General features: G+C 31.9%; 2 protein-coding genes across 2 annotated transcripts in view; one reads left to right on the forward strand and one right to left on the reverse strand.

Moving 5' to 3' along the window:
* LOC114329182 (trafficking protein particle complex subunit 10) overlaps positions 1–9438 on the reverse strand; it is a 143603-nt gene extending 134165 nt beyond the window's left edge. Inside the window, exons 1-2 of the mRNA XM_028278205.2 lie at positions 9130–9438; positions 8854–9071 (exon numbers count right to left, since the gene is read on the reverse strand). Coding sequence (XP_028134006.1) covers positions 8854–9071; positions 9130–9193 — 282 coding nt within the window. The 5' untranslated portion in view covers positions 9194–9438. The remainder of the gene's footprint in view (positions 1–8853; positions 9072–9129) is intronic.
* Positions 9439–9545: 107 nt separating this feature from the next.
* LOC114329179 (ATP-dependent RNA helicase ddx24) overlaps positions 9546–20363 on the forward strand; it is a 124280-nt gene continuing 113462 nt past the window's right edge. Inside the window, exons 1-2 of the mRNA XM_050653246.1 lie at positions 9546–9770; positions 14195–14480. Coding sequence (XP_050509203.1) covers positions 9639–9770; positions 14195–14480 — 418 coding nt within the window. The 5' untranslated portion in view covers positions 9546–9638. The remainder of the gene's footprint in view (positions 9771–14194; positions 14481–20363) is intronic.

Raw genomic sequence — 20363 nt, forward strand, 5'->3', positions numbered from 1 at the left:
TTCTACTAAACCAATTATTATAATAAATTAAATTTCTAATATACCTATAGTCAGAGAGATAGAAGCGGATTTTGCTCGTGATAAGTAATATGGACAAACTATATAGGGATATGTTGAATCATATCGTAGTTATAAGGGGTCAATGTCGCGTTTTTTATTATTTTTTTTTGTGACGCTCATGATCAAGTTAGTGCACCAAAATTTGGGAATAAGTAGGTCATGAAGTAACTAAGTAAAATCTCCAGGGGCGGACAGCTCCGTGAGCGACAAAGGAGTGGCGAGCAGGGGTGAATATAAAAGTTTTAAGGGTTTTTGTGACGCTCGTGATCGAGACAGTGCACTAAAATTTGGGAATAAGTAGATCATGACGTAACTAAGAAAAATGTCAAGGGGCGAAACGCTGCGTGGGGGACAAAGAGTTGGTGGGCAGGGGTGAATATAAAAATTATAAGGGGTTTTTTGTGACGTTCGTTCTTATAATTTTTATATTCACTCCTGCCCACCACTCCTCACAAAACTCACACCGAAAGGTAGACGGGTTCTGGATTAAGTAAGTATCATTATGTTTTTGTGGAAGAAGCCTGCCTTTGTTTCAAATTTAAGTTAAACAGCTATTTAACATTAAAAGTAAAACTAACACTAAACTCCAACTGAGCCTAAAGAACACCACAGCAAAGATCAGTTTCAATGGAACAACTTCTAAGAAGATGGCATGAAACAAGGTGACTCTATCTCCCTGACACTGTTTAACCTGATATTGGAAGCAATAATAAGGACAAACTTTGCCAACAAAAACATAGTTCAACTTCGAGTAATAGCACATGCAGATGATCTAGTTATCATAGCAAAGATGAAGATGACACTTATGAAAGCAATTAAAAAATTAGATAAGGAAGCAAAGAGAATAGGGCTAGAGATAAACCAGCACAACACAAAATATCGAAGGACAACACAACTCAGAAATATCTAATAATACAGAATCATAAATTTAAAACTGTATTCACCTTTAGCTATTTGACAGTAACAATAGGGAAAACTGAAAAAACAAAAATAGAGGAAAGACAAAAACCATATGGCATGAATAGAAATCTGTTGAGAAGCAAGACTCTAAGTAAGAGAACAAAGATGAACCTATACAGGGTGAGTCATGAGGAACTGTACATACTCCTACCTCGTATAGAGGCCCCTATGGGGAATAACAAATGACCATTAAAAAGTGTCTGCTCCCATTGTTTAATAATATACAGGGCGAGTTTCGCATTTTGACAGAAATTTGTATTCGTCATAATTTTTGAAAGGTCAGATCGATGTGTCTCTTATTTTGGTCAATCGTTACACTATTGCCACCTAATCAACTGATTTATTCAAACTAGAAAAAAATCAGGTCCGGCTTTAAAAAAATTAGTTCGTTTGGGTCTTAGAAAAAATTTCACCCTGTATAAGCTTTTTGAAAACTCTAATATAAATTTTACAAATTAGACAAATAGGCAATTAAAATAACATATTTATTTTTTTCCGCACACGATTGCTTAATTTAAAAAAAAAATCAAATTTGATTATGAATTAAAAGTTTGGTAAAGTGAACCATAGATTTAACAAAATTAACTTTTATTACCAAAATTAATTTTTTTTTAACAAATATTTAATTTATGTTACCACCAATCAACTGATTTATTCAAACAAGAAAAAAATCAGGCCCGGATTTAAAAAATAACTTCGTTTTGGTCTTAGAAAAAATTTCACCCTGCATACGCTTTTTGAAAACTCTAATATGATTTTTACAAATTAGACAAATAGGCAATTAAAATGGCATATTTATTTTTTTCCCCACACGATTACTTAATTTTTTATAAAAAAAATCAAATTTGACTATGAATAATTAAAAGTTTGGTAAAGTGAACCATAGATTTAAAAAAAATTACTTTTATTACAAAAATGAATTTTTTTTTTGAACAAATATTTAATTTGTGTTATCACCCAATCAACTGATTTATTCAAACTAGAAAAAAATCAGGCCCGGATTTAAAAAATTAGTTTGTTTGGGTCTTAGAAAAAATTTCACCTTGTATACGTTTTTTGAAAACTCTAATATGAATTTTACAAATAAGACAAATAGGCAATTAAAATGGCATATTTATTTTTTCCCCACACGATTACTTATTTTTTTTTAAAAAATCAAATTTGACTATGCATAAAAAGTTTGGCAAAATGCATAAAAAGTTTGGCAGAGTTTTTGCATAGATTTAAAAAAATTAACTTTTTTTACAAAAATTAATTTACAAAAACAACGTTTTTCTTAAAATTAAAAGTTTTACCATTTTTTTTTCTATAACACGTCTAGATCTAAAACTTCCCATAACACTTCTTTTGGACTCTATAGTTTAACATAGACGTGATCAAATTGATAAATTTTAAAATTTTCCCCCTAATTTTTGCGATTTACAAGTTTGCAACTTTTACAAGAAGAAGACTGAAAGTCTACAACAATTTTCATAGTCTTCACAATGGTAAGAGGTATGTGCTGTAAAAATTTCAGAAAAAAAATATTAAAATGGAACAGAGTTGTAGCGAGTTAAACCGTGAGTTCATTTTTTTTTTCATTTTGATTTTTTAATCAACCGTGATTTTTTAATAAAAAATTAAGTAATCGTGTGGGGAAAAATAAATATGCCGTTTTAATTGCCTATTTGTCTAATTTGTAAAAATCATATTAGAGTTTTCAAAAAGCGTATACAGGGTGAAATTTTTTCTAAGACCAAAACGAAGTTATTTTTTAAATCCGGGCCTGATTTTTCTCTCGTTTGAATAAATCAGTTGATTGGATGGTAACATAAATTACTTATTTGTGCAAAAAAAATTAATTTTTGTAATAAAAGTTATTTTTTTTAAATCTATGGTTCACTTTACCAAACTTTTAATTCATAGTGAAATTTGATTTTTTATAAAAAATTAAGTAATCGTGTGCGGAAAAAAATAAATATGCCATTTTAATTGCCTATTTGTCTAATTTGTAAAATTTATATTAGAGTTTTCAAAAAGCATATACAGGGTGAAATTTTTTCTAAGACCCAAACGAACTAATTTTTTTAAAGCCGGACCTGATTTTTCTCTAGTTTGAATAAATTAGTTGATTAGGTGGTAATAGTGTAATTTGATTGACGATTGACCAAAATAAGAGACACATCGATCTGACCTTTCAAAAATTATGACGAATACAAATTTCTGTCAAAATGCGAAACTCGCCCTGTATATTATTAAACAATGGGAGCAGACACTTTTTAATGGTCATTTGTTATTCCCCATAGGAGACTCTATAAGAGGTAGGAGTATGTACAGTTCCTCATGACTCACCCTGTATAAAGGCATGTATTCATTACATTGGGGCTCCGTGTAGCTGCTCCACATAGTGGATATGTTGGTGCCACCGATTGGATTGCCAAGGGTGAGTGCCCATGCTTGGCACTCACCCTCAGCGATCCAATCGGTGGCGGTTTATATATAGAGGAGCACAAGCAGTATCCATTGGAGCATGAATGTAATGGATACGTGCCTTAAGACCTTAATAAGACCTGTTGTTACATACGGGATGGAAACAACGATGATTAACAAGAAAGAGGAAGATAGCCTTCTTAAATTTGAATCTTAAATTTGATTTTTTAATAAAAAATTAAGTAATCGTGTGCGGAAAAAAATAAATATGCCATTTTAATTGCCTATTTGTCTAATTTGTAAAATTCATATTAGAGTTTTCAAAAAGCATATACAGGGTGAAATTTTTTCTAAGACCCAAACGAACTAATTTTTTTAAAGCCGGACCTGATTTTTTTCTAGTTTGAATAAATTAGTTGATTAGGTGGTAATAGTGTAACGATTGGCCAAAATAAGAGACACATCGATCTGACCGTTCAAAAATTATGTCGAATACAAATTTCTGCCAAAATGCGAAACTCGCCCTGTATATTATTAAACAATGGGAGCAGACACTTTTTAATGGTAATTTGTTATTCCCCATAGGAGCCTCTATACGAGGTAGGAGTATGTACAGTTCCTCATGACTCACCCTGTATAAAGGCATGTATTCATTACATTGGGGCTCCGTGTAGCTGCTCCACATAGTGGATATGTTGGTGCCATCGATTGGATTGCCAAGGGTGAGTGCCCATGCTTGGCACTCACCCTCAGCGATCCAATCGGTGGCGGTTTATATATAGAGGAGCACAAGCAGTATCCATTGGAGCATGAATGTAATGGATACGTGCCTTAAGACCTTAATAAGACCTGTTGTTACATACGGGATGGAAACAACGATGATTAACAAGAAAGAGGAAGATAGCCTTCTTAAATTTGAAAGAAAAATAATGAGAATATTATTGGGCCACAATGTAACAAATGAGGGAGAAAGAAGAATAAAAACAAATACCGAAATTAAAGAATAATCAAAGGGAGGAAATATAGTCAGATTACAGAGATACACACACTCAGATATGTTGAGAAGTATAACTAACTGAACACCACTATGGTCCATGTATAGTTCTTCCACAAATCTTTTCCCCTGCATGAAATTACAGTCAAACCTCCGTTAACCAAAATAATTGGGGGTTGGAGGTCGTTTCAGATAACACGAATTTTAGTTAAAAATAACATTGTTTTTTGTACTCTTCTTGTATCAACTTTTTATAGTATTTTTGTTATTTACATAGTATTTTTGGTCAAAGTTGGCATTAAAAAATACTACAAGGTGATTTCGTAATGTGTTGTATATATAATTGCGTTGTATGAAAGCATGTAGATGTTGACAAATTAGGGTCAATCGGGGTAATTGGAAACACTATTTGAAATACATGACATCTAAGCATTTGAAATTTATTTAAAAATATACTGTTTTATATTATAATAAAATAAAAGCTTTTGGCTATTATAAGAGTAGTCTACAGTAGAATGTCTTAAAAATTAAGAAAAAGTTACAAAAAAATAAAATATTCAAAGTTTCCATTTACCCCAGAAATTTGAAAAACAAAAACTAAAAAATGGGGTAAAAGTAAACACGTAACAAAATGGTCTTCAATTTTGGCTGACCATGCGGTAGACACACTAGTTCCATCTTATCAGTTGGTACGTTTCTACCCTTTATCATCATCATCACATTGTTTGATTTGCTTGTCTAGAAAATGCTTAGAAGAAATGCGTGCAATGTGCTTCCCCGTTTAGGATTTTGTCCTCTTCAGGGTTTGAGGTGAATGTATTGTGTTGGCAGCAAAAGCAAACAGTCCGAAAAACACACTGGGGCAAGCGCCGTGTCCTGGTGTTCTTGGATCCTGGGTTATGCCGGACGGTGGTGTCCAGAAGGCTAAGAAGTCAACAGAGAAGAAAGTTTGATGGATTGTTGTTGGTTCCATAGACATTTACGTGTACTGTCCGTGCTTTGCTCTCGACCAGTCTCCCTAGAAACCATTGTACGACAGGCAAACCTGCGTCCCTCGTCGGCGGTCAGGAGGTGGCTTTGAGCGCAGCGTGGACAGTGTGCGTTCGAGTGGAGAAAATAGTTGCGGCTATTTTCTTGGGACGAACAGGTATAATTGTGCAATGAAGTTGGGAAACCGCAAAAAACCAACTTCTCCCTGTTCGGGTTAGGGAAGAGGAAATGTTAGAGGTGGGTACGGTAGGCTAACGGGGTAGCCTCAAGGATGTTTTCGTACTCCACCGGGAGTTTGTCAATGCATGTTTGCATTAGAGCGGACGGTACATGAATCTTTTTGCGTTTGGGCTTTCGGTGGAGTACGTGGCCGGAAGATGAACAGGAACATTTGAGAGATTCTTGTGTGTCGGAAGGGGGTCCGTTGATTACTTTGATTGTGAAGTTCCTGTTCAGAGAGTTTATTCTCTCAGTGATTTTGGGGGTGTTCGAGATGTTATGGATTTCGTTTGAGGGATATCGCCAGTGCTCATAGTTGCATCTACGCAAGATTCTACGTTCTGTCCTCAACAACCACTCTTGTTTTTGTCTTGAACAAAGAGAGTAGATACATGATTTGTACTCCATGACGGGTCGAATAAAGGTCTTGTAAGTGTGAATGAGAGTCTTTCTACCCTTTATGCAGCTGTAAATAACGCAATGTGGAATACTGTAGTAAGTAGCCGCCTCCCTATATGTTACTTTTTTTTTGTTTTAACATCTGTCACCTCTCTTTTAAATTATTCAAAGAGTATTTCATTGGTTCTCTCTTCCATATGTACTTAAGACCTGTGACCTTAACATAAAAAATTGATTTCCATTTACCTCACATTGTTCCCATTTACCCCTAACAGGTGTTTCATTTACCCCATGCTCAAGACTTAAGGAGGCAATTGTGAACACTTACTGTACTGACTTATTGCAGTAAATAACATTCAAATAACATTGTAGGCAATATAAATATTCTTGTAGTAGCTATAAATTATATAATCAGTATACCTACTTAATACAGAGAGATAGAATTTGTAAAATATTGGCACTGTTCTAAATCGATTTATGTGTTTAAAAACAATCAAATTTAAATTGCACAGAATGGACATTCACTTAGGATGTAAACAAATGAATAACATACCACACAATAAGCAAGGATGGAATAGGGAACTTGCACATTTTTTTTTATTAGATAATAATGTTCAGTTTTGTTTAAAAATGAGATTTCCAAAATTTCACGCTTCAAAAACTCGTAATAACTTAGAAATACATATTTAAAGTCTTCTGCGGTATAAAATAGTTCAAACGGCCCGTGACGTCACATAGTTTTGCATTAGTTTTTATTATGGTTATATTTCGCTGTGTCTAGGTACACGATAACGTGTACGCAAATAAAAAGTTAGGTAGACACGAATTAAACTTCATCAAGCCAGTGACGTCATTATTTAGCTTGCGCAGTGACTATATATTTTGGTACATGCTATTTTGATATGTTTAGTGTTTGTTTGATAGAAACATATTTGTTAAGGGAAAGGAAGCAGAACTATTCAGATGTTTCAAACTTAATTGTAATAAATATAAGTATATTATAAAAGTATATATTTAGGTTAGCAAAATAATTATATGTATTTAGTTTACATGACATGTAGGTACAAAATATTGTTAAAATAATTTTTATATGTAAGTGAATTATTATAATCAACTATTCTAAATGCAAAATAAGCCACAATTTAACTAAAAAAAAAATATTTTATTAACGTTTAGACGTCCAAATCGGATGTCATTGTCAAAATACAAAAATTAGTCAGATTAAATAAATTATTAGAAAAAAATTTTTATTAAGCAACAACATTTTTGTTTAATTTAATAATATTTTGTATTTTGACAAGACATCCGGTTTAGAAGTCAAAACGTTAATAAAATCAATTTTTTAGTTAAATTGTGGCTTAGTTCTCATTTAGAATAGTTGATTACAAAAATGCCACAAGGATAATAGCTTCAGAACAAGTTAATTATTATTGTGAAAGCTTTAGGTCTTCCTTATATTTTAATCTTTTAAGGTAATACTATTTCATTTATAACCAAAAAAAAATATATATTAATTTATAGTTTCTTATCTTTTTCGTACTGTTTTAAAATGTTCTTAAACTCATTAAAAGAACTAAATAATTGTCCACACTCCGTAGTTAATTTAAAAACAAACACTAAACAAATAAAAAATAAGAAATCACTGACACTAACTTTTTTATTTGCGTACACGTTAGCGTATACCTAGACACAACCTTATATTTAGGTATATTCTTCTTCTCCTTCTTTAGTTTATTGGCCTCCACCTACTTGGGTATTTGGCAAGCTCATCGTCGTGGAATAAGTCAAAAATATTTATATTCTAATGACATTTATCGTATATCATTGTAATAATATATACCAGTTTGTTAAAATTGTAGTTTTATACTGTTTTTGAAGGAAAGGAACGAAGGTTTACTATTGAAAATAAAACCATTTTGTAAAAGTACAAATTTTCTATGAATAGGTCTAACGATCAAAAACACTTGTAACGTCACATAAATGTATGTTCTACTGACGTTTATAACGTCTAATTTAAAATTCTGTTTACTTTATTGGAAAAATGTACATGTAAAACCAAGTGACGTCACGACGCATTTTGGACCACCTGTTTTAATTTGAATTTTTAATCGTCTTTAGGGGCCAAACGAAAGACAAACAAAACTTTTTTATCTTTGATACATGTTCTGTTGTGATTTATAACATTTTTTTCGAATTTAAAAATTTATGCAAGTTCCCTATTGTAATTCTGTGTATGTGATATTGTTGTAATATTTCATTTCTAGCCATAGGGAGTACTGTTTCCAATCACCTTCTTCTTAACGTGCCCTATCAAGTCCCCTTGACGTTGGCGATTAACAAGGCGAAACTGTCTCTGTCTCGAGCTATTCTAAATAGTTGTTCTGCTTTCTTTATTCCTGTCCACTCCCTGATATTCTTCAACCAAGAGGCCTGCTCTCTACCAATTCCTCTGTGTCCTTCGATTTTACCCATCATAATAAGTTGAAGAATATTATACCGGTCTCCCCTTACTACGTGTCCAAAATAGGCCATCTTTCTATATTTTATGTTATCAAGCAGCCAAGTGATTCCAATCACCCCCGTTTCCAATTACCCTGACTGACCCTAACATTGAATTGTTTCCGTTTTGCGATAAAAATTTACTTTTTATTAACGAAATTATTTAAACTATCAGCTGTTTCGGTGTCAAATTACTTTGATAAAATAAAGGTAAATGATTAAAAATTAAACTAACTCAGAAATACCAGTTTAATAATATATAGTTATAGATATACCAAAATTTATTGAAGTCTGAATAAGATTATGTAGTGCATACTACTTACAGAACAATCAGTCCAATAAATATGAAAGAGTGGCTGCCTAATCAGGTCCCAGCTGTTGGGCTTTGGTAGTGCAGCAGGGCTATATGGTACAAAAACTGCTCCAATATGAACAGACCGTATGGGTCTGCCGAATGTTCTTCTCCACTCATAAGTGTCTTGAGGAAGGGCTTCAGTGAGATTGTCCTCAATTGTGGAGAAAACTTCGATTTCTCCAGCACCTTAAAACAAAAGTAATAAATGAAATTATTCGTGAACCAGAATGTTAACATTACTTACATGTTATATGGGGTCTACGGTCAATTAAAGACCCTTCTTCCTTTAAATCAGTTCCATTCATCATCAAAATATTTTAACTTCTATCCAGGTGGAACACAATAGAACATTTTTACATTATTTTCTATACAAATTTTCCAGAAAATATTGACTAAAATAACCTGACACCATTTTATGACTATCGAAAAGAAGGAATTTAATTTACGTTATTACAACAAACTCCCATTTATTTCCATAGCCCTTCGAAAAATGACAACTTGCAGACAACTAACGTTGACGTTGACGGAAGCTGTTTGTTGACAACAAACATTTTGCTTCTTCTTTTTTCAAGATATTTTTGCATTTTCCGGGGAAAATCAGGCACCTGGTATTTTGAGACAGACGTCAAATGTTTTTTGTAAACTGTTATCATTTTTTGTAAGTTATGTTGTAAACTTAACCATACTTTTTGGTGCAGATTATCGCCATTTATTCACGTGTTGAATTTATAAATTTGTAATAATAATAATAAAATGACTAAATACATAAAGGGTAACTGGAAACCAGTGGCTATAGATTCAAATGTATTTTCAGGGGATATGACTGATTTGATAGGAATAGAGGAATGTACAGACTATGATTTAAATGAATTTTCTTCAAAGAAGGTAAATATTTTTGGATTCGGCTATAAATTTCAAATTTTCGATAATGAATGCTTCTGTACATTAATGTAATTGCTGTTTCAAAATGACTGTTACTGTTTTAGAGAGATGACAGTGTCAAGATGTTGATAGAAAAAGAGAATTGTAAAATAAAAAACACAAAGATATATAAGCATTCATTGTTTTCTGCTTTAAAACATTAAACGCCAAACTATATTTTGCGATTGGGTCCGTGACACCATAAAAAATTTACAGCCTACAATACAGCTATGCTCCATGAATAATATCTATACACACGGCGCCCTGGACTTGACTACTGTGTGTATATTAAATGTTATATACACAAAGCGCTTAAGGTGTTAAACACAATGAAGACAATTGTGTTCCTCTCCTACTCCTTCCAAGAACCCTCAGTTCAGCAATTCTTCATATTAGGTGATTAACGTCCAAACATTGAACATGACCAAACCATCTTAACTTATGCTTCCTCATTTTGGCATCAATTGGTGCCACTCCTAGACTTCCCCTAATATACTCATTCTTAGGGCCGGTTTTTCAGTGCTGGGTTAACCTATTTAATTTTTGGTCACCGAAATATTCATGTTTAATCAGTTTTTCAGTATCTAGGTTAGAGCTTAAACTCGTTTAAGTTAACCACGATTTTAACCGATCCTCGTTAGATGGTTTAACTCCGAATTTTGCGGTTACTCTTGCGCATTGGTGCAGTGAATGCATCATGTTTATTTTTTTTGAGTACCTGCCTGACAGAAGGGATTAGTTGGGTTATGTTATTTTCTTTCATCGCGGGAAGTATTCTAATACCTCCTTATTATTATAAGGAAATTATTATTATTGAAATTATAAATTATTATCGTTATTATGTAGGAAGGAATTATAAGGAAATATATTTAAATATAACTGTAACAGGTACCTATGTTTACACTTACTGTAACAGGATTTAATGCATGATTCCTAGTAATATTTTAAAAAGATTATTTTATATTTATCTACGCACGCAGCAAAATACTTAATCATTAATTTATTAAAGATTTCTTATTTCCTGCTCAATCTGTTCAAATAGTGATAAGACTGTCATCTTTGACAAACAAAATCGTAAAAAAGTCTAAATCGTCCCAGTAATTCTAATTCTCTTCTGTTATGAAACCGAGGTAGACGTTATGAACTAAACAAAGATTCCGAACTTGATATTGCATTGTATTAATCATTTTTTTAATTTGTTCATGAAATTGTCTTTTATTTATTTTTCTGTCAAATTGATCATTATTTCTCGAATTGCACATGCGCACGTACAGTTACTGCTGCCAACAGAAGAAAAGTTGTTAGCTAACTGAGATTTTCTTAACTTGATTTAAAGCACTGAAAAATGCTATGAGGGTTAAAATATTGGTTAAAATTTAAACTAGGTTAGCTAACCAAAATTTTAACCACATACTGAAAAACCAGGCCTTAATGTTATCCTTTTTCGTTACTCCACTCATCCATCTAAACATTATCATTTCTGTCACATGCATTTGTTGGTCCTCTTTCTTTTTAACTGCCCAATATCATAGCGGGTCTTATGGCTATTTTATAGAATTTTTCCTTCAGCTTCATTCGAATTTTTCTGTCACACAACACACCCCTCACTTTCTTCTGCATCATCCATCCAACCCTAATGCTACTGCATGCTTCTCTATCTATTTCCCCAGTACTCTAGTAATAATGATCCTATGTACTTAAAAATATTACTTTTCACAATCATTTTATTTGTAGTAACTCCATTTTTAAATGGGTAGTACAGTCGAACCTGCTTATTGGAATAGCCTTCGTGCCAATCAAAATTGGCATGAACCGTGGATATTCTAATATCCACGCGGATATTCTAATAACCGATCATTGGTTGTTAGTAGAAACGTTTCGGGACTTCAAATTTCTATTCCTTAAACCAGGCTATTCCTTTAAGGGCTGCCAAAGTCTGAAAATTGAATTTTTTAAGTTTTTTGGGTTATGATTGAAAATTATTCTCTGAAATCTTCTCTTTCCAACTATATATAACACATTATAGTATAAAATATCCATGGTTACAAAACTATTTGTTTTCTGAACGTCTGCACTCAACTTACCATGTACCGGTAGCTTTATTCACGGTGTGCAAGTACTTGGAGACGATACGAGAAACGATCGTGCGAGAATAGCGGAGAAATATTGTAACTTTCTTAAATAATTCATTGTCAATTGAAATTGTCAAATTGACGTATATTTCATATCTACTGTCAATGAAGATGAAAAATTATATATTGCTCCACAATATTGATATGATATGCAATTATTATATAAAGGTAAATGTAATTAATTGTATTTTGCTTACATTACTGCATTTTAATAACTAATTTTATTTACTACAAACAATTGTTTACGTTTTAATAACATAACCTGAATCTTATTTTTTCTTCTTATTATTTTTTTGGACTATGGCCTTGACAATTATCCAGCAACCAGGACCATATGATTGGCCAATATAATTAAAAGTGCGAATAAAAGTGCAGAGCAAAGAAACCAGGTGTCGCTTTTCCGAACTTGCACTGTCCCAATAGCCTATTAGTCTGTTTTATGTTTTTGCGATTTCCCGAATACTACGTTTTTAGCTTATGATGTCAGATATCTCTGGTTCCTTAGATGATAGAAAGTCCAAATTTTTACAGTAATTGTAGATAGATAATATCTAGTCCTGCATAAATTTTTATTGAAAAATGTACAAAAACAAGTAAAATAAAATATAAAATCTAAACTTTTTTGGGTTTTTTTTGTAAGAGTATTTTAAAAAAATTTAAAATAAATGTTTCTGTCGCTCTAACTTTACAAAAATCTACGCAGGACTAAACAATGCATTGTAGTTTCAAAATAAAACAAAAATTAGGTCTCTAAGTGCTTTGGTTACAGAACTGTATGACATAATGTTAACATTGTCATTAAATGGGACTTTGGGTGCCCTTAAGAGGTATTCTAATAAGCGGGTTTGACTGTAATAAAGTAAATAGATATGTCATACCTAGTTAGAAAAGTAATCAAGCAATAGAGTTATAGCTACTGGGTGATCACTCTTAATCTTAAAATTCTGTTCAACAAAAATGCTTAGTGTTTTTGGTTTGAAATATACAGATGGCATTTGAAACAAACAAACAAAAATTCGCCACCCAAATATATCATTTTATTTGTAGTAATTCCATCTTTAAATGAGCATTCCAAATACTCTGTTTTGTCCTAAGTTTTGAACCTTTTTCTGGAGAGCTTGTCTCCACTGTTCCAGTTTTTGTTCTAAGTCACTTTCACTATTTCCTACTAACATTACATCATCAGCACACATTAAGCACCAGGGAATGTTACCCTGTAGTTTCTCTGTTATCTGATCCAAAACTAATGAGAATAAAGGACTAAGCCCTGAACCTTGGTGCAACCTACTTGCACATGAAATTTATCAGTCTCTCCCACACCTGTCCTAACACTAGTTGTTACTCCCTCATACAGTCCGTACAATATAGATACCATTGCATGTCATCTACCTCATAGCATATGACGTCACATGATACCAACACGAAATATTTAAGTCGTAGGTGTGTTCCTTTTTAGAATCGTTTAGCTGAGTATACTGGAATTACAGCCACTAAACATGTTTTATTATATATGTGTAGAAATAATATTTGGAAGATTTCTATTAATGTAATTTTAAAGAATCATACCCTTTTTTATGGGAAGGAGGTGGTAAATCTTCTACCCATAAAAAAACATACTCTAACTTGTTTCATTTAATTTGTAAGTGGAATATAAAGCGTTTTTATAAAGCACACTTGTTCAGATTACACTCTTACTGCAATTGAATAAAGGTGACATTTTGGCATAATTTGGTAACATTTATTTGACAGTTGCGGTATTGACATTTCAGATTTGTTTTTATTCTTTGTTTTATTATATTTATTGTTTTTATTATTTACTTTAACGTAAGTTTATAACTTAATTTACATTGAATATTAATTTGTTTTGTTGTATAATCCACTTCGCAATAATTATGTGATAAGTATATTTGGTTCAAAATGAATTTAAGAATTTTTTGTAATTGAGCAACAATGTCAACTTAGATCTCTGACATAGATAATGACATGCAATGGTATGGTGTCTATATTGTATGGATTGTACATATCTCTCAAAATCTTTACAATATATTCACTGGGGGACTCCTTTCTTATTGAGTGCCAGAGTGCCTACCAGAGAATCTCTTTAGTAACTTTATCATGCTTTCTTAAGTTCAATGAATACTATATGAGCATTTCGTTCTTTATTCTTGAATTTTTCCATCAACTGCTTTAAAATGAAAATTGCATCTGCTAAGCTACAATATTAGTTGGTATTTAAACCTAATTTTTTATTTTTAGCCCCAAAAAAGAAATTTACCCAATGAAGAAAATATACCTAAGAAGAAAAGAAAAAATGTAAATAAAGAAAGAAATAAACAGCACATAGAAATAGACCATTTTACCCCATCTAAGTCAGGAAATACCTCAGGCATAGAAGATGAAGCTGAAAGTACCAAAAATGATTTAGATGTCACAGCTTGGAATTCTTTTGGTTTACCTGAATCAATATTAAAAGCCCTAGCAGAGTTGGGGTACTCTAATCCTACTCAAATCCAAGAGTTAACTTTGCCCTCAGCAATATTAGGTATAATTATGATATTACGATATAAGTCAACTTCCTCAAAAACTTAAAAAACTTCTTATATTTGAAAACCCATACAAGCCTTCTCTTTAAGTATATAAAGTAATGTATTAAAAGGAATAGGATGTAATAATATGTTTTTTTTGTTTAAGTTTATATTTTTGCATTTCTTTCAATCGCTAGAAACCAGGATATACAGGGTGTAACAAAAATACAGGTCATAAATTAAATTACATATTCTGGGACCAAAAATAGTCCGAATGAACCTAACTTACCTTAGTACAAATATGCACATAAAAAAAGTTACAGCCCTTTGAAGTTACAAAATGAAAATCGATTTTTTCGAATATATCGAAAATATTGGAGATTTTTTATTGAAAATGGACATGTGGCATTCTTATGGCAGAAACATCTTAAAGAAAAATTATAGTGAAATTTGTGCACCCCATAAAAATTGTATGGGGATTTTGTTCCCTTAAACCCCCCCAAACTTTTGTGTACGTCTCAAAATTAAATTATTATTGTGGTACCATTAGTTAAATTCAATATTACTAAAACTGCCTCTTAGTAGTTTTTCGATAAGTCAGTTTTTATCGAGTTGAGGCTTATTTTTCAATATGTTTACATAAAAATTTTATGGGGGTTTTGTTCTTTTAAACCCCCCAAATGTTTGTGTACGTTCCAATTAAAATATTACTGCGGTACAATTAGTTAAACACAGTGTTTTTGAAACTTTTTTGCCTTTTTGTATTTTTTCGAAAAGGCACCTTTTATCGAGATGTGGCTTCTTTTTTAATATGGTTCAAAATATCCATAAAAATGTAAATCATAAATAAATTTTCGTATTATTACCAAGTCTCCATAATCGTACTTAACCATATACAAATATGTGGTGGATACGACAAATATTCGAAATATCTCGATAAAAACTGACTTTCCGAAAAAGTACGAAGAGGAAGAAAAGTCTTGAAAACAGTGTGTTTAACTAATGGTACTATAATAATAATTTAATTGGAACGTACACAAAAGTTTGGGGGGGGGGGGGGGGGTTTAAAGGAACAAAACCCCAATAAAATTTTTATGGGTTGTCCAAATGTCACTATAATTTTTTCTTAAGATGCTACTACCATATAAGAATGCCACATGTCTATTTTCAATAAAAAATCTCTAATAGTTTTCGATATATTGGACAAAATCAATTTTCATTTTGTAACTTCAAAGGGCTGTAACTTTTTTTATGTGCACATTTGTACTAAGGTAAGTTAGGTTCAATCGAATTATTTTTGGTCCCAGAATATGTGATTAAATTTATGACCTGTATTTTTGTTACACCCTGTATAAAGATTTGTTTAGCATGTTTCTAAAGTATCTAAAGATTAAAACAAAACAGCGAAAATTTTAGGGCAGTCAATGAGGGTATTTGGCTCCGAATTCCATCCTACTACATCGATTTACTTAATATTTTCACAGTAAGTAGGGAATAGCTCAAGAAACGAAAGTCTACCCTATATACTATGGCGCTTTTTATCTTGGGGGCGGTTCCCTTCAAGGGCTGGAAATTTTTTTAGTAAAATAACCACGGAGGTTGATGGAGAACCTAATTCTACGCAAAAACTGTTCCATATTTTTTTTTAAACTCGATATTTTTTGAGTTATTCATGGTTGAAAATTGGCCATTGGCCAAAAAAAACTGTATATAAAATTTGTGTAGGTTATAAAAAAACAAAGAGATCTGTTGCTTCATAAATCTTCTAGTTATAATACAAAAAGAGATATGGTAGGTGGAAAAGTTTGTTTTTTGGTGCATGGTCAAATCAGTGTATTCAACTTAAAATAATAGAGCAACGGTCGATTTTAGGTGTATGATGCTACCGATATCTTTTATAGTGCTTGAAAAGACCTTTAAAATGAGCAACCCGTCCAACTTTTTGAACATAGAAAAAACACTATAATAAAAAGTATTGTAGAAGGAAAACGATGCATTTAAATTCTGGTGGATGAGGGGTAAAATATACTTCTCATTTTTTCTTAAAATACATTAGTCATCAATTTTTTGCAGCATATTATCTCGCTTAGTTTGAGTGTAATCGACATTTTAATATTGCCCATTTTAAAGGTCCTTTGAAGCACTACAAAAGCATGGTAGCATTATGCACCTAAAATCGACAGATTCTCTGTTATTTCAAGTTGAATACACCGATTTGAGCATGCACAAAAAAAACAAACTTTTTGAAGTTATACTTCTTTAGGCACGAGGGTGAATTTTTACATTCCCTGGCGCATGCGCACACCGACAGAATGGTATTAGTCGCTACATCTTTTAAGTTATGTAGCGCAAATAAGGTGTGCGTGAAAAGAATATATTTATTATTAGCGTTTTTAGTAAATATATTATAATTTTTATGTCTGTGGATTTGTCTTCCTCCTAATAAGTATTATTGAAAATGTTTATTTTCAATTAATGTATCTGTCACCGTGATTGTAATTATGTCCGAGAAATGATCGAGTGAATACAAAAACGGTGGTAGGTGATCGGTAGAGCATTCGCATAGGGATCGAGAGGTCCCCTGTTCAAATTCTGACAAAGTCATATCCTTTTTTTTTGTTCTTTCTAAAATTAGTTTAATATTTAAATACAATACAAAAATACTGTTTAAAGTAGATAGGTATATTGATTTCGTTGAAATCATAATATGAAGTTAGATTATATTATAATAGAAGTATAACTTCTTACGTGCGTACAAAGTACACACACATTCTTTTTTCACCTACCATATCTCTTTTTGTATAACTAGAAGATTTATGAAGGAACGAATCTCATTGTTTTTTATAAACTACAAAAATATTTTATATAGTTTTTAAGTTAGATGCATAGTATTTGCAAAAAACCCTCCGAAAAGGTGTTATGTTTCAATGAAAATGGCAAATTTTAAACCACGAATGATTCAAAAAGTATTGAGTTTTCGAAAAAAAAATTATAGAATGGTTTTTGCCTAGAATTAGGTTCTTCAGTAACTTCCGTCGTTATTTTAACCAAAAAATTTTAAACCCCCGAGAAGGGGTGGGAACCGCCCCCCAAGATAAAAGAGCCATAATATATAGGGTAGACTTTGAATTAGGAGACAAGTAGATGCTATTCCCAAAATTTCATTAAAATCCATGCAGTAGGATATAATTCGGACGTAATATCCTGTGCATGCTCTCATTGACTGGCGTATTTGCAGAAAAATCTCTATTATTAACCCTTTCGGTACGGCACCGGTTTACAAGAATGTGACCGGCTCGGCTGGACAGGTGCGGACAGCGCTTCCGTGTAAACTAATCAACAATCAAATATATTGTAAATATAAAGTGATGAAATTAGATAAGACTGTAATATTATCACCCATAAAACAATCTTTAGCAAGTAATTTTAATCGTCAATGACTCATTTACTGAATGAATCAAGTCCTCTTTGTATTTGACTTGAGTCGTTTCCCGTCTACCGGGCACCGAAAGTTTTAGCGACTACAGTCGTTTCCCGCCGCGAAAAGGTTGAAACTAATCTAATTGTTCAAAATGACCACCACCTAGTCCATGTGGTGAGACCGCTTCCGTCTGAAAAAATTTCTGATTCGGTTTCTTTGTGGATTCCTATTCAAAAATGTCCCCTTTAAACAAATCTGAAGGGTGCCGGGCGGAATATTTGGGCAGAAATTGTTTAAACAATTTTTTTAAACAAATACAAAAGATCACCTTTTTGACCCGAAAAATATTTTTTTAGCTTCTTTAGGTCATTCTAAACAAGAAAGGTATCTTGTGATTTTTCTTAAAAATTGATAGTTTTCGAGTTATAGGCGATTTAAAAAAATGCGAAAATACGCATTTTCAAGCCTTAAAAACTCATATTTAAATTAGTATTTTTGGGGTTGCCAAGTACATAAATTATAGTCTAAACATTCATTTTCAAGTTTCTGGAGACTGATCGGGTCTAACTTTAATTTACACCGTTGTTATTTAATTATTAATTATGCGTGTTCATCCGATTTTTTTGCCGGTGCGGCGCGCACTATTTCCAAAAATCTCCTATTTTCTCCAAATAATATAGTTTTTAGATTCTTTGGGACATTCTAAATAAAATAGGTTTCTTGTCATTTTTCTCAAAAGTTTATAGTTTTAAAGTTATAAGCGATTTAAAATCCCAAAATGCGTATTTTCGCTATTTTTCGAATTTTAAATCGCTTATAACTTTAAAACTATTAATTTTTTCGAAAAATATCAAAAACCATGTTTTATTTAAAATATCCCAAAGAATCTAAAAAATATATTTTTAAAAAAATCGGATTGACACGCATAACTAAGGCTAGATTAAAGCTAGACCCGATAACTCTTCATAATCTTAATAATGAATGTTTAAACTACAATTTAAGTACTTGGCAACCTAATTTAAATATGAGTTTTTAAGCCTTGAAAATGCGTATTTTCGCATTTTTCAGATTTTTAATCGCCTATAACTCGAAAACTATAAATTTTTGAGAAAAATCACAAGATACCTTTCTTGTTTAGAATTTAGAATGACCCAAAGAAGCTAAAATAGCTATTTGTATAACAAGGGAGGAAAGTGCTACTTTTCCTCCCGAGAATGAAGTATACTGTACGACGCGTAGCGGGGGGCAGTAATCATTCAAGGGAGGAAAAGGCACTTTACTCCCATGTTATACATATGGTTTTTCCACCTTCCTCAAATAACAAGTAATTTTTTCATTTTTACTTAATTAATTTATGTAACTAACCAACAAAGTTTATTAAAACTAAAACTAACAAGTACAGTGTGTCCATGGATGGGATGCCCAAGAGGAAAAACTCTTTTATTTTCAATTTTAGTGAAAAATGTCATTCTTGATAAAAAGTTTTGCTTGTTCTAAAACCCTATAAAAAGAAATAAAATTCAAGTTTTTCAAATCCTGCTTAATTTTGTAGCCAACTTTATGTAAATCCCTATAAATTTTTGCACTAAGTTCGAAATTTTAACAATAATAACTTATGAGAACAACCCTTTCGCTTCTGTGGATTATGAAGCCAGACTTTTTCGTTCTCCTCGAACCATCCAATTATATAATAATTACATAATTATTAATCCAATAATTTTAATAATGAAATTTATCACAAGATAAACTCTTTATTGGACGCTTAAAATTGTCGAAAAAAATGACAATTCGCAAATTACTTGAGTTGACAGTTACTAAGCTACATTGTGTCTTAGCAACACTAGATTATTGTTACGATTTCAAACTTAGCGCAAAAATTTATAGGAATTTACATAAAATTGGCTATAAAATTAAGCCGGATTTGAAAAACTTGAATTGTATTGCGTTTTATGGGCTTTTAGAACAAGCAAAACTTTTTATCAAGAATGACATTTTTCGCTAAAATCGAAAATAAAAAAGTTTTTCGTCTTGGGCACCCCAACCGTGGACACACTGTAGGTACAATATAACTGTCAAATATAAGTCAAATTATTAATGTAAACATTGTTAAATCAAAATAACAATTTACTGTTTTTTGAAATTCTGCAAAATACAGGGTGTTTTATAAATAAACGTTAAAATGTATAGATACTTACGTAATAGAAAATAGATATTGTACAGGGCGTCAATAAGTTATATAACTTTTCCTCCCTAGGGAGGAAAAATACAACTTTGCTCCCTAGGGAGGAAAAGTATAACTTTGCTCCCTACAATCAGGTCTGGAAAAGTATACTTTCGGTAGAGGTAGGTGGAAAAAATATTTTCTTGGGTAAAAAAGGTGATCTTTTGTATTTGTTTAAAAAAATTGTTTAAACAATTTCTGCCCAAAAATTCCGCCCGGCACCCTTCAGATTTGTTTAAAGGGGACATTTTTGAATAG

The sequence above is a fragment of the Diabrotica virgifera genome, chromosome 6 (genome assembly GCF_917563875.1).
Source record: "Diabrotica virgifera virgifera chromosome 6, PGI_DIABVI_V3a".
NCBI lineage: Eukaryota > Metazoa > Arthropoda > Insecta > Coleoptera > Chrysomelidae > Diabrotica > Diabrotica virgifera.